The 15,754-nt window shown below is 43.7% G+C and overlaps 1 protein-coding gene across 2 annotated transcripts in view; it reads right to left on the bottom strand.

The window, feature by feature from the left end:
- The window catches only part of LOC140209868 (E3 ubiquitin-protein ligase NEDD4-like), a 225,586-nt gene extending 213,603 nt beyond the window's left edge, over positions 1–11,983 (bottom strand). For both annotated transcript variants that reach the window (XM_072278462.1, XM_072278463.1), the window contains exons 1-2: positions 11,750–11,983; positions 11,328–11,401 (exon numbers count right to left, since the gene is read on the bottom strand). In XM_072278462.1, the coding sequence (XP_072134563.1) occupies positions 11,328–11,401; positions 11,750–11,791 (116 nt within the window). In that variant the 5' untranslated portion in view covers positions 11,792–11,983. The remainder of the gene's footprint in view (positions 1–11,327; positions 11,402–11,749) is intronic.
- Positions 11,984–15,754: the final 3,771 nt, after the last annotated feature.

Raw genomic sequence — 15,754 nt, 5'->3', positions numbered from 1 at the left:
ACAGGCACGTGTTTAAGCAATGCCGGCTAGAATGTGGTTCTGGGGTAGGAGCTTGGCTGCTCGGGGCGCGTGCTGCCTTTTATCGTGCACTGCCTTTTTTCGTAACAGTGAAAACACCTTCTGTTAGCGAAAACAGGGAACTAATGTAGGTCTTTCATAACAGTGAGGTTTCGTAAAGCAAACATTCGAAAGGCGGGGGACACGTATACAAGTTTTCGAAAATAAGAAGGCACTCAATACCTTTGCTAACTTACAGGTGGATAAAATCCTTGGGGCCAGGTGGCATTTATGAGAGGCGAAAGAATGCAGTGGTTCTGACTGAGGCTTTGAAATCTTCACTGGCCATAAATGAGATACCAGATATTAAGAAAACGGTAAATGTGGTCCCCCGTTTAAAGAATGGCAGTAGAGAAAAGCTTGGTAATTATTGACTTGTGAGCCCCATATCTGCAATGGGGAAGTTATTAGAAACAATTCTGGAGGGACAGGCCTAATAATTTGGAAAGGCAGGGAATGATCAAAGACAGTCAGCATTGAGAACTGTTTCCAGTAGGAGACAGTGGGTGATGGAGGTGGGTTGTTTGGGTGATTGACGTTCCTCAGGGACCAGTGCTGAGACTCTCACTGTTTGTAATAAACACGAACGACATGGATGTAGGAAGCACAATCAGTAAGTTCACAGATGATACAAAGATTGATCAAGTTCTTGAGTGTGAAGGGTAGTCTTGGTCTATAATGTGATATCAATGTGTTGAAGTGGACTGAAAAGTAGTAGATGAAGTTTAATCCAGATAAATGTGAGGTGATGCATCTTGAGAGTACTAACAAAGCTACAACATACACCATTAATGGTAAGTTCCTGCCACGTTATAAAAACATTGTTCAGACCTACGCTGGAGTACTGCATGCAGTTTGAGTCAGCACATGATAGGAAAGATATGATAGTGCAGGGGAGAGTGCAGAAGAGATTCACCAGGATGGAGCTGTTCAGTTATGAGGAGGAGAGACTGGATCTGTTTTCACTTAAGTTGAAAAGGTTAAGGGTTCACATGACTGAGCCATATAAAATTATGGGGGTATAAATCAAATACACCACAGCAAACCTTTCCCCTTATCAGAGGTGAATAAAACTGGAAGACTTGTGCCAAAGGCAATAGATGTGGGGGTACTGGTTAGGGATTCTTTTCACCCAGAGAGTGGCAAATACCTGTCGGAGAGAGTAGTGGAAGCAAAGTCACTGACAATGTTTTAGAAGTGCCAAGACAAGCACAGAAATCACTTTGGAATAGTATGCTAAGGACGAAGTGCTGGAATGTAGGATAAATACAAATGATGGCCATGGGTTGGTATAGAAATGATGGGCCAAATGACCTCTTCCCGTGACCTATGACTCTTATATTTTACAATAGAGGAAAGAGAAAATTCACCAAACAGATCTGCCTGAGGTGTCACAATTCTATGAAATCCTGGTTCAAACACAGAACTATTTCATGGCATCTTCTGGTTTCTTTGCGCTCCGTCACAGGAATTTGCTGCAACTTTTTTTTTTAATTATAAGCACCCCCAGGGCATCAAATGGTACAGATGCAATACACACACCCAGAGAATCAGACAGCAGCACTAAAGATGTTGGCATCTCATGGAAACGCTGTTAGCAAGCTCCTGGAAAGCTAGCTGCAACTTGCACCAAATTTCTTGGTGTTCACCTGGCGGAGAATCTCACCTGGTCCCTCAACACCAGCTCCATAGCCAAGAAAGCCCAGCAGCATCTCTACTTTCTGCGAAGGCTGAGAAAAAGTCCATCTTCCATCCCCATCCTCACCACATTCTACAGAGGATGTATCGAGAGTATCCTGAGTGGCTGCATTACAGCTTGGTTCGGAAATTGCACCCTGTCGGATCGCAAGACCCTGCAGCGGATAGTGAGGTCAGCTAAAGGGATCATCGGCGTCTCTCTTCCCGCCATTACAGACATTTACACCACACGTTACATCCGCAAAGCTAACAGCATTGTGAAGGACTCCACGCACCCCTCATACAAACTCTTCTCCCTCCTACCATCTGGCAAAAGGTACTGAATTATTCGGGCTCTAACGACCAGGCTATGTAACAGTTTCTTCCCCCAAGCCATCAGACTCCTCAATACCCAGAGTCTAGTCTGACCCCAACCTACCTACACACACACACACTCAACTGAACACCACTCCACTCCCTTTGCAATTTTTGCTCATTTCTTTCTCAATTCCTGTTAAAACATTGTTTACATTTACATCAATTATATTGTAATTTGTTCTTTACTGTGCCTATTGTCTTGTTTATTAATTATTGTACTGTCTTGCACTGTTTTGTGCACTTTATGTAGTCCCATGTAGGCCCGAAGTCTAATATAGTTTTGTGTTGTTTCAGGTAGCACCATGGTCCTAGAGGAATGTCGTTTCATTTTTACTGTGTTATGGTTGAAATGACAATAAAAGCAACTTGACTTGACTTGCACAAACCATCCTGCAGTCCAATAAAGGTCAAACTGAGTGACTTGTTTGTCTTTCATAAACACAGATGTAATAGGAAGAGTTAAGAAGGTGGAAGTAATCCCTTCAGCCTGCTCTATCAGTACAAGCAGGGCGTGTTCCGTAATGTTGTTTACCAAAAGTTCACTTTCCCTGTCAACCCACTTTCTTGATCCCTTTAATGTCCAAAATTCTATAAAAGTTCACAGAACAAAAAAAATTGAGAAAGAAATGTACTGATTAATTTATATAATCCCCTGGAACTTTTTAAAATGTGTTTAGCCAAATATATTTCTAGTTGGAATATTTAATAAATTTCTACAATGAACTATTCCACATTTAAAAATCATTAGAAACCTCTGAATGCCAGAAAGAGTGAGAGATCTATTCAAACATTAATGTTTGCCAAAGCTGAATGAATCCTGCCAGTCAGCCAAGGGCATTCTGCATAGGGCTCCTTCAGTACACTGCCGGAGATTCTGCCACACCAAGGACTCACCAGCAGGGCCTGTGTAGACTAGCTAGACTGAGCTTGTGCCGTGATTTTATTTTACATTCTAGGGCCATGCACAACACTGTCCAGCACGTATCACCAACTCCAAACCACTCCTGACGCACTTCAATGGGCATTTACCTGTTATCTACATTGTCATGGATTTCAAAACACATTTAGGCGAGTCTTCAGGTAGGACACTGAATTTTCATGACATGTCAGCTTTATAGCTACTATTACCAATACAAGCATTTTATTCCCGATCCATGTAATTGCTCCATATTAAATTGCCCAGTCATCGTTCATCGTGCCAGGATTACAACCTGTATTTCATGCCTCTCAACAATAGTGTCTGTAACCACTAACCCACTGCACCCTATTGTGGCTTTGATCCTACTGTGATATTAGAAGCTCTTTTTCATTTGTAACTTGGTATCAGACAAGCAGTAGCCGTAAATCAGGGGGATGAGAAGTTCCAAGGACCTAGTAGTAAGGACAGCAGAGCTGGAATACAGTGTTACTGTGCTGAAAAGGAGGGAAACCTATGAAACATGTTTTAACTTTGCACTTGTTAATATATGTTTGTTTTCTCATTGGTTGGAAGCAAATCCAACTCATAGAAATGACGCTGTAATAGTTCCTGAACTTTTACTGTGGGATTTTTTTCTAGGTTGGAATCGCTAAGAAGATCTCATATGATGGTGGTCCTCACCTTATGGGTAAAGTGACAGAAGAGTTAACAAACGCCTTACAGTACAAGCATCACTTACCCTGCCCGTACCCATGCACTCGGTAGTTACTCCTCGCCTTTTGGTTAAATAAATAGACGTCCATGAGTGAAAGCGTGCTAAAGTATTATGCAGTGCTAACACAACACTTAAACATTTCCAAAACGCAAACAACAGGAATTCTGCAGATGCTGGAAATTCAAGCAACACACATCAAAGTTGCTGGTGAACTCAGCAGGCCAGGCAGCATCTCTAGTTACTAACTCTTCTTTCAGTTAGTCCTGACGAAGGGTCTCGGCCTGAAACGTCGACTGTACCTCTTCCTAGAGATGCTGCCTGGCCTGCTGCATTCACCAGCAACTTTGACATGTGTTACTTAAACACTTCCAGCAACATTTCCAGTTTGAAGTCCAAGAAGATCATTACGACTCCGGAGTGCCATACTTTCTAGTGGGAGGTTGGGTATTCGTGAAGTCCTATCAACAGAGAAATTGCTCAGAGTGCTGGTGGGAAGGTTCACACCAAGTGTTACTGACTACACATACTGCATTAAAGGTCCAGGTGAAGCTGCCTTGGATGCATGCATCACATGTCAAACCTGCCGTGCCTCCAGACCAGGGAACTGGCAAAGAAGATCTTGAAGATAAGGATTAACCCACTGCCTTTGAAGTCTTAAGCAGTTATAATGCGTTTTAGATTGTGGATACACCGTGTGATTTTCCTTCACTCAAGTGCACCATTACGACACCTTTTACATCTTAGTTATGGATATGGTCTGCATTCCAATGAATTAAGTTGTCAGCAGACTCACACATTCAGGAGGAGGTGCTCACATAGTTCCATCCCTTTAGCTTTCCCAGCAATGGAAGCTTACAGCCCTTCAACAAGACTAAAAAAGCACTAAACTACTTAGTGATCGGGAGGGAAATACAGGTATCCCCCGCTTTTCGAACGTTCGCTTTACGAAACCTCACTGTTACGAAAGACCTACATTAGTACCCTGCTTTCGCTTTCAGGTGTTTTCACTGTTACGAAAAAAAAAGCAGTGCGCGATAAAAGGCAGTGCACGCCCCGAGCAGCCGCTCTCCCCTGGATTCTCGCCAGCATCGCTTAAACACGAGCTTGTGAGCAGCCGTTTGCAAGATGAGTTCTAAGGTATCGGAAAAGCCTGAAAGAGCTCGTAAGGGTGTTACACTTAGCGTAAAACTAAACATAATTAAGCATTTTGATCGTGGTGAACAAAGTAAGGACAACGTGAGTTTGGCTTGTGGAAGCTGACGAAGATGATGTTGAAGAGGTTTTGGCATCCCATGACCAAGAACTGACAGATGAAGAGCTGATGCAATTGGAAGAAAAAAGGATAACAATTGAAACCGAATGAGTAATGATAAAGCACGACTTTAATTTTGAAAGGGTACGTCGGTTTAGGAGATATTTGCAGGATGGTTTGAGTCCTTACAAAGAACTGTGTGATAGAAAAATGCGCGAGGCTCAGCAGTCAAGCAAGCCTTCCACATCAGCCACAGCAGATGATGAACCTCGACCTTCGACATCGAGGCGGGCAGAGATAGAAGATGAGCTGCCTGCTCTAATGGAAACAAACGATGACGAGATGATACCCAGTGTCCCACCACCCCAACCCCCAGGCCACGGACAGATACTGATTCGCGGAGAATGCAATGGTAGCTGGGAGGCACACAGCACATCTTTAAGAAAAAAGCCAAAATAAACATGCTAACTAATTAGGTGCCACCGACATGTAATTATCGGCCCAGGTCAGAGATGACGCAATCGGAAATCGGCACTGATCTGGGCCGACAATTAAGTGTCGGGCGGCACCTAATTAATTAGTTTGTTTATTTTGGCTTTATTTTTAAAGATGTGCTGTGTGCCTCCCGGCTACCGCTGCATTGCTGCATGCTTTGCGACAATGTATCACTCGGCGGCCTGGAGGGTGGGGGCCACTGCACCATCCCAACCTGCAATGACTCAGTCTAACATACCATCATCAGTGTGCTTGGCAAGCTGTCTTCCCGATTCCAGTAAGTGATACTACACTGTACATACATTATTTCTACTTTATATAGGCTGTGTATTTTTACGTGTTATTTGGTATGATTTGGCAGCTTCATAGCTTAAAGGTCACTGGAGAGAGTGCTCTTGCCAACAGCGCTTGCGTGAGATTTTCTGCCGACAGCGCTTGCGTAAGATTTTCGCTACGGAGAACAGTTCAGTAATGATCGTGGAAAAGTATTTCTACTTTATATAGGCTGTGTATTTATCATATCATTCCTGCTTTTACTATATGTTACTGTTATTTTAGGTTTTATGTGTTATTTGGCATGATTTGGTAGGTTATTCTTTGGTCTGCGAACGCTCACAAAATTTTCCCATATAAATAAATGGTAATTGCTTCATCGCTTTACGACATTTCGGCTTATGAACCATTTCATAGGAACGTTCTACCTTCAGATGGCGGGGGAAACCTGTACAGTGATGCCGAAAACTGATGGTTTTAGAGAGCAAGGTAAGGGGATTGAATTACATTCTGAAGGGGGATATACACCATGTTGGCAGTGGCTTCAATGGATGGTATTTACCCTCATACAACTGCACCTTGTTACCACCCTCCCTACCTTTGATAGGGTGATGGAGTGGTGAAGAATGTATCTTCCAACAGATTGGTACCATTCATTTGTTATGTGCTGTTGTATGACGTAGGCAACCATGGTCTTTCCACGACCATGATTGTTCTTGGCAAATTTATCTACAGAAGTGATTTGCTATTGCCTTCTTCTGGGCAGTGTCTTTACAAGATGGGTGTCCACAGCCATTATCAATACTCTTCGGAGACTGTTTGCCAGGTGTCAGTGGTCAAATAACCAGGACTTGTGAGATGCACCACCATCCACCACCTGCTCCCTTGGCTTCATGCGACCCAGATCAGAGGGCTAAGCAGGTGCTACACCTCGCCAAAGAGAGACCTGTAGGCAGGCAGAGGGAAGGAGTGCCTTTCACCTCCTTTGGTAGAGATGTATCTCCATCCACCACCCTCAGAAAGATACCACATTGGGGAAACAGCACAGTAGATTTAATAACACAAAAGCTACTACACCATCCCTTACACTCACTGGGACATAGTGTGCAGAATCAAGGCATACCCATGGTTGCCTACAGAATGGAAAGCTGTTGCTATTTGTCTATGTAATACCACATATGCACCATCTATGGTCAATTTCTCCACACCCAGCTGTACAGAGCTACCACTGAGGCTGAAAGCTTTTGGATTATTGCAACCCCCTTTTGGAGACTTGCAAGAAAGTATTAATATGGCTTCTGCCATGGAAAGATTGACCAATGAGATGGCCCAGGCATTACATGAAATAAGCCAGGCCATTGAGAGTATAACAGTTGAGATGGAGACAATTTGTACTGTGGCACTTCGGAGCTAGTTGGCATTGGAATAAGGAGGTTGGTACTTGCTCCATCATCAGCTAGGAGTGTTGGAACCAAATCCCTGATCCAGCTACAAGCCAATAAGGTCAAAAAGATTGTGCAGGAGTTACATTGGACCTGGTCACTGCCTGGCTCTATTCCCTTATGGGAGGTTGGGGTAGTTCCATTGTACAGTGGGCAATGGCGGCGGGGGGGGGGGGGGGGGGGGGGGAGGTGGCTATGTTCTTGATAACTGTGATATTCATTTTAGTCTGTTGCCTGAGATCACTTTGTGGTGTGGACATGGAATAAAGAGAAGGAGGCGAGGAACTGGAGGGAGGTGATAGGCAGGTCATGAGGATGGGGGAAGGAATGAGAAGGGATGAGAGGACTACCAGAATGAAGGAAAACAAGGGAGTGGGGAGAATAGAGGGAAGTGGTTGGCAGAAGCCTGAGAAATCAATGTTCATTACATCAGGTTGAAGATCACACAGACAGAATAGGTTGCCCCTCCAACCTGCATTTAGCCATGAACAGACACGTCAGTGTGGGAATGGGAAGTTGAGTTGCCCTAAACAGTCCTTCCAGGTGAGATGGTGTATACGCTGTAGGTCTGTCAGGAACATTTCCTGTATCCGGTACTGCTGGTGCAGCCTCCTCTGTAATCGGTGAGATCTGACACAGATGGGGAAACCACTTCGTCCAGCACCTTTGCTGTGTTTCCACAGCAGTCAGGATCTCCCAGTGGCCACCCATTTCATCTGACTCCCCATACCTCTATTCCAGCATCTGTGGAATCTCTTGTAACTCTAGGATAGATCTGGATGATCCAAAGTCTGTGTTCATCTGAAGTGGTCAGATCTGACAGAAGCATATTCAGCTTACAATTTACTCCGCATTAAGACACAGGGAATGACCAGCCAATATAAAAATCACTAACAAATATGGTTCACATATTAAGATTAGCTAAGAGACTGAACCAGCCCACTATTTCCAGTGCAGTAAAACTCCAATATTCTGGTATTCCCAGGACTTTTGTAGTGTCAGTCTGGCAGATTTTCCAGATGATTGGTTATTATTCACACATGCCAACACACTTTCAATTCACTTTTTTTATCTACCAGTTACACAGCAGAATAACAAATTGTCCATGTAGCCAGGCACATTGAAAGAGTCACACACAAAATGCTGGAGGAACTCAGCAGGCAAGGCAACATCTATATGGAAAAGAGTAAACAGTTGAAAGAGTCTGCTGGAATTTGCACCTGGTGAACCAAATGCCAAATCATCAGCTTTTCTGAACAGTTGGGTAGTGGATATCAACACCTTAGTGTTAATTTTTATAAGGATAAAATGACAAAGGAGTCAATGAAAGAATTTTGAAAAAATCAAATTCAAATATACAATCTGGTAATTTCTTCACCTGATTCAGCTCTGGAATGTAGAGAACAGAAAGCCTTTCTCAATAAATATAAAAGGAACAGTTCAGATGTTTGCTTCCAACTTAATAACAAATCATTCAATTATTACTGCACTGAATCAGGGCAATCAGGTTTATACCAGTTCTTCCCTAACATCAGGCAGGCTATATTCACATACAACCCTGTAGTACTGGAACGGACAATGTGGAGGGGAGTTTCAATCCCAGGAATCTGCCGAGCATCATGTAGTCTAGGTCCCTTTGATTGAAAAACATAGCTGAAGCTTCACTATATTTACATCTGCACAATGCCAGTCTAGAATGAGTTTAAGAAAGCATCCATTTCTATCTATGGCATCTAGAATAGCTTAAAATATAATGAGTTGTTCTTTTCTTTAATGTTTCCGGCAAACTTGCCAGTAAAGGATGGCTCACAATGACTAATCAAATGAACTGGCTCACCCACATATTTAAAAAATGTTGTGCCTCAGATTCTCACAGAATAGGAAGAGACATATAGAGTCAATGCTGTGATATTAATGTGTTATCAAAACATTGTGGAATAATAATGTTTATAGCTAATTCTAGTACTCAAAGGGCAACAATCAAAAATGGCCCAAAATTTTTATTTAAAAAAAACTTTTCAGGGTCTGGTTGTTGCTGGCAAAGTCAGAATTATCTACCTAGTATTTACTTAAGAAAGTAGTGTTAAGCTGTTTTATTGAATTACCATAGCCCTAGTGAAGATACAGTGTTGAAGAAGCGTATGGAATGCCAGGATTAAGATTGTGCAATGACAGGGGACTAGTATTTGATGGAAGGAAAGCTAATGAAAAAACAGCTGAAGAGAGTCAATACAGTGAAACTGGACAGTGAAACTCCAAAGTCAAAGTGGAGTTTATTGCCACTGACACAAGTACAGGTGTACACTGGTGCAACAAAAAGCTTATGTACAGCAGCATCACATAAGCAGCATTCACAAGGAAAACAAGTTATACCCAGTTTTTCCAAGAAAGAACAATTAGAACAAAAAATATGCTAAGACTAGGTGATTACCATCTGGAGCATAACTATTTTATTTTCTCCAGAGTATTACTCCAGACATTAGAGTGTTCTCCATTTCATACCCATTTACTTTTATTCCACAAGGCAGCTTTGTGCCACATTGTGTTATCTTGATGTTTAGGATGGTAACTCTCACCTCATCTACCATATTCAGCCCTCGCTCTAGGGTTGAACCACAGATTGATGAGATCAGAAACCAAGCAAAGCCCAAACTGGGGATCAGAGAAGAGCTTACTGGTGAGAAAGTGCTACTTACTGCACTGCTGCAGAAACATTCCCCCATTTTGTTGATGAATAAGAGTGGACTGACTGGGTATTAATCACCTGGAATAAATTCACCCTGCGTTTTGTAGGGCACATCTAGGTATTTTTCGCACTACCATATAGATAGCAGTGTTCTAACTGGACTGGAATAGACTCAAAAGTACAGCTGGTTATGAAACTTTCTGCTCTGCACTGACTGTGCCTTTGCTCTATACATTTTTTGTGTCTTAGTATCATTTGCTGAGAATCACATTAGATAGAGATAGGCTTCCGTGATAGTCAGGATATTTAGGTGGATACTGAGGTACTCAGCACAACTAGCTGAACATGGCTACAAATTTGTCTGCTCTGGTCCCCATCATTGTTAAGGATGGGAAAGCATCATAAGCCCCCTCCACTCCCATTAGGTGTTTAATTGTCCATCATTATTCATGATTGGATGAGGAAAGACTGCACAATTTCTATTTGTGTCATTAGTTGCAAGATCACTCTATTTTGTGCTGCCTAGCACACTCAGTTCTCTACTGCAGCTTCTCTAGGCTGGCACAGATCACTGGGTATGCCTGGTACTGTTTCATTCAGCTGGCACCCATCAATTTGGGTGTGCCTGGTACTGTTTCAATAGACTGGCACCCATCACTTTGGGTATGCCTGGTACTGCTCCCAATATGCATTCTAGTGTATACATTTCATTGAATTCATATTGATCCTATGGCTTAAGAATCGAGTGAGAGAAGAGTCTGGTACATTGTCTCTAACAATGACCACGCCAGGATGTTATTGACTAGTTCACGGCAGAGCTCTTCCACTTTAGACACCAGCCCCTAGATGTTTGCAAGACGGAATAAGCTAGGAGGAATATAGTGTAGCTGAATTCAGTGGCTGGGTCGAGGCCAGATGGTCCATCAAGTTTAACATCAACAGTAATGGTGCAACTGAGTGAATTACTGGGCCACTTCAGAGTAAAGCACGTGGGATGGGTCTGGACTCATACATCAGCTAGTCTTCGATTCCCTCCTCAGGATATTAGCAAAGCAGAGGAGGCTTTATCACAATCCAAAGGTTTTTGTCATCACCATTTCTGAAAGAATCACACCACCCCAACCCCCCATAAACACACACACACACACTCACTCAACATTATCAACTGAGTACAAGTTCCACAACTGTTATCGTAGAATTTAAATCAGGGACTCTGGACCATCAATAAGAAATGGGAACAACTACTCTCTCAGTCCACTTCTCTAATCTTGGCATGTTTCCCTTGTTTTAAAATGACAAGGGTTTACTAGTTCTATGGTTTCATTTTCAGAAACACCTCGCCCCAGTTTTTCATCACAGAGAAATTAAATGCGGAGTTTTCAGCTGCTTGGCCCCAGTCATAAAACGGGTTCCAGTGCCCTCAATACACCTACCTGGCTCCCAAAATATCCTTCTTCGCCAGGCCAATTCCAGCTAAAATCTTCACTCGTAGAATCCGAGATCCGTCCTGCAAACCACAATCACGCGGGTTAGTAAGCGAACGTGAGGCAGGTGGGCGGCGGCGGTCGCGCTCCATCGGGTAGTGGGGCGTTCGCTGTGGGTCTAAAACTGTCTAACCTCAGTACGGAGGAGGTGATAAACATGTCATCTCATATAGGCCTAAACCCGCTGTCCCTCCCATCTCCACAGGAGAGAGATCGGGCTCCGGCCCCTGTCGCCACACTGACCCCAGAACAAGCAGTTCCCACGGGGGTCAGCCAGGGGCTTCCACTCTCCCGGCGTGGCCGGCAATGTGACAAATTTACCACCATCTCCCGGCTCTCTGGGGCGTTCAACTAACAGAAGGTGGGATTACCTCATCGGTGGGTAGACCTCGTACTTCAGGAAACGCTGCCATCCGTGCCGTGGATAAAATCAGCGGGGGGAAGGGGAAGAGGAGTGGCTGTATTATTGACAGCTCCCGTGCTCAGACACCTTCCTCAGTAACAGAGCCGCGGCGGTGCCACATCCCGCCCAGATCCCGGCCTCAACTCCCAGCTCCCAGCTCCCAGCTCCGCTCTCCGCTCACCGAAAACTTCCCGAGTGGAGCCCACCCAGGCAGCAGAAGCGCTGACGTCGTGCCCCTCCAGCCACTCAGAAGGCTCGCCCAAATCACGTGATCGTACTTTGATGAGACCGAACCTGAAATACTGTAACCAAAATAAGCAAGTCAGTAGCCAAAACGGAGGTGTCTCTTGTCCGCATTGTAGCTCGTACTGTATATCCCCGTGGACAGTGTAGAATAGAGATCTGAAATGGGATCAGAGTGCCATGAACAAGAATCTTCCCAATGGAGCCACAAGTTCCGAGTGTGAACTGCGGGAAATCTGACACTGAAACAGCGCAGAGTTCGGCTGCAACATTTACTAAATCAAAATCTGATAAACTCACTTGCTTGAAATGTTATGTTTATATTTTACATTTTTAAATTTTAATCCAGAACCCGCGTGAAGCTGGGCACTGTTTTGTTGTTCTTGTGTTGTAGGTAATAGTGGCATTTGTGTGTGTGTGTGTGTGTGTGATTGTCCTGGTTACAGCAGGGTCTGTGTCGAGCAATCTCCAGCTTTCAGGAAAGGAAGCATGCCCATCTCACCGAGTCCCAGACAGATGCTGAGAAAAATCCAGGTCAACGCAGTGAAAGGCGCCCTTTAGTCTGCTGATATAGTGTTGGTGGGGTGGTCCTCCAGTGCAGGATAGCTGCACCCAAACGCGAGGGCAGGGGCACGTGTCGTGGGCGCCCTGAAGCTCGGGGCACCCGCCACACATCATTGGGAAAGGGCCGCAGCCCAGAGCGTTGTCACCACTGGACACTCTCTCAAGCACTTCACTAGCGCTAATGTTAAGCATGAAATATTAGTGATCTCGATGTATTGAACTCTTTGGCCTAGTGGTTTTCTGTCAGTATGTATATTTTATTTGCTGTATTTATTATTAATCAAATACACTTGGGGGAGGGGGGTCGCGGATATTTTTCATCTGAATGGGAAAATGTGTCTGGTGATAGCGAATCACAAACAAAAGAAAATCTGCAGATGCTGGAAATCCAAGCAACACACATCTGATCAGATGCAGCAAAAATAAACAGTAAGATAACACAATAAAAAAAGCACAATAACTGTAAACAGGTACAATAAACAAGAGAAAGTCTGAAGATGCGGGAATCCAAAGCAACACACAGCAGGAGCTCCTCCTTCCCCTTCTGGGATGGCCCACTCTCCTCTCCCATCAGATTCCATCTTCTCCAGCCCTTGACCTTTCCCACCCACCTTGCTTGACCTACAATCTTCCAGCTAGCCTCTTTCCCCTCCCCCACCTTCCGATTCTGGCATCTTCCCCCTTCCTTCTCAGTCCAGCAGAGTCTCAGCCTAAAACGTCAACTGGTTACTCTTTTCCATAGATGCTGCCCGACCTGCTGCAGTCCTCCAGGACTTTGTGTGTGTTACTTATATATTAGATTGATTGTATGCCCATAAAGTGACTCTAGGCATAGGAGTACATAAAGTGAGTCTCAAAGGAAATGATAAAGTAGTGTTGGTGGGGAAGATATGTGAAAGGGTGAGTTAGTGGCTGAAGGTATTGATCAGCCTCACTGCTTGGGGAAAGTAACTGTTTTTGATTCAGGAGGGCCTGGTGTGAATGTTACGTAGCCTCCTCCTTAATGGGAGTAGGACAAACACTCCATCAGCAGGGTGGGTGGGATCCTTCATGACATTACTGATTCTTTTTTTGGCACCTTTCTGTCTGTATGTATTTGATGGCAGGTCGGCTGATGCCTATGATGCGTTGAGCAGATTTGTAGAGCTTTCCTGTCTCTGCAATGCCTAAAACTATTCACAACCAGTGTTGCATATGGCACGTTACCCATCAATAAATGTATGCAATTCTTCATCTTGTCTTCAGTTAGGTTCAATCGTGTAGCCTGTCATAGTTCAGCATTTACCTGAGCCTTCTGGTTCGTCACAAACAAATACTGGAGAAACTCAACTTATGTTACACAAAAACATAAACAATTCCCTCTGGATTTCTGTGTTTTCTATTTTACTATTATTCAAAATCTTATCTACAAAACAGAACATGCTGGAATTGGAGAGGATCCCAAGGAGGGTCACGAGAATGATCACAGGAATGAAAGGGCTAATGTATGATGACTATTTGATGGCTCCAGGCCTGTACTTGCTGGAATTTAGAAGAATGGGGGAGGATCTCATTGAAACCTATTGAATATTGAAAGGCTTAGATAGGGTGGATGTGGAAAGGATGTTTCCTATAATGGGGGAATCTAGGACCAGAGGGCACAGACTCTGAATAGAGGGATGTCTATTTGGAATGAAGATGAGGAGGAATTTCCTTAGCCAGAGGGTGATGAACTTGCAGGATCATTGTCACAAAAGGCTGTGGAGGTCGAGTCACTGAGTATATTTAAAGCAGAGGTTGATAGGTTCTTGATTAGTAAAGGCATCAAAGGTTACAGGAAGAAGGCAAAAAAATGGAGTTGAGAGGGATAATTAATCAACCAAGATAAAATGATAGAACAGGTTCAATAGGCTGAATGGCCTGATTCTGCTCCTATAGCCTTAAAAGTATCAAATTTGGTTTGAATTTAAATACAAATGAGAAGAGTTTCTTCCTGTTTTTCTGAGAAGTGAAATATGAAGTGTGGACAGGAAATGGACAGCTGAGAGAGGGAAGAACCCTAGGCACATGAACCCGGCATTGTCTTATTCGTGAAAACAAGACTGAAAGTGCACACAGACACACTGGGAAGGAGTGACTGGACAAAATAAGTTCTCAAAAATGATAAGGACATATCATGTTTTTAATAAGTTTAAATTTTCCACTAAATATATGCTGATATTTTGATATCTTGAAAGAAATGTCTTCTTGTATATACCCTGCTTTACCACAGTGTTTCCTCTCAACAATCAATGTTTCCATTATAACCAAATTCCATTTTTGTTATGTCAGGAAAGGACTTTAATGAGGAAAATGGCCAGGCTTGTCCCCACACTAGTAAAAATCAAATAAGATCATTAATATTAGGATGGATTCTATGAAACAACAGCACCATGAACAAACACACCACACCACTGTTTGCTTTATTTACATCAAGTTGCTCCAAAATTTTGCAGATAGACATTTACCATTGTGATACTTTATTTTAGAAACTTTTGCTGCTCTTGCAGGATGTGGGAAGGCAGGGAGACCTCCAGTGTCCCTGATGACTATACTTGCGACAAGTACATCCAGCTACAGCTTTGAACACTCCACATTAAGCGGTTGGAGCTGGAACTGGATGAACTCCGGATCATTCGGGAGGCTGAGGGGGCGATAAATAGGACATAAAGAGAGGGAGTTAAACACAAGGTGCAGGACACAGGAAAGGGAAAGGGGTTAAGAAGCCACTGCAGGGTACTCGGATGGCCATCCCCCTCAACAACAGGTTTATCATTTTGGATAATGTTGGGGGGATAGCCTAGCAGAGGAAAGTCACAGTGGTCAGGTCTCTGGCACTGAGTGACTCTGTGACTCAGAAGGGAAGGAGGAAGAAGATGTGAGTTGTGGTGATAGGGGAATCAATAGTTAGGGGACCAGAAAGGAGGTTCTGTGGATGAGAACGAGATTCCAGGATGGTATGTTACTCCCCAGCTGCTAGGGCCCAGGACATCTTGGATCAAGGCCTTAGAATTCTTAAGTGGAAGGATAAACAGCCAGAAGTTGTGGTCCATGTGGGTACCAATGACATAGGTAGGAAGAGTGACAAAGTTGTGCAAAGTGATTTCAAGGAATTGGGTGCTAAATTAAAAGACAGGATCTCCAGGGC

The sequence above is a fragment of the Mobula birostris genome, chromosome 14 (genome assembly GCF_030028105.1).
Source record: "Mobula birostris isolate sMobBir1 chromosome 14, sMobBir1.hap1, whole genome shotgun sequence".
In the NCBI taxonomy this organism is placed as follows: domain Eukaryota; kingdom Metazoa; phylum Chordata; class Chondrichthyes; order Myliobatiformes; family Myliobatidae; genus Mobula; species Mobula birostris.
This window is presented reverse-complemented; position numbering and strand designations above follow the sequence as displayed.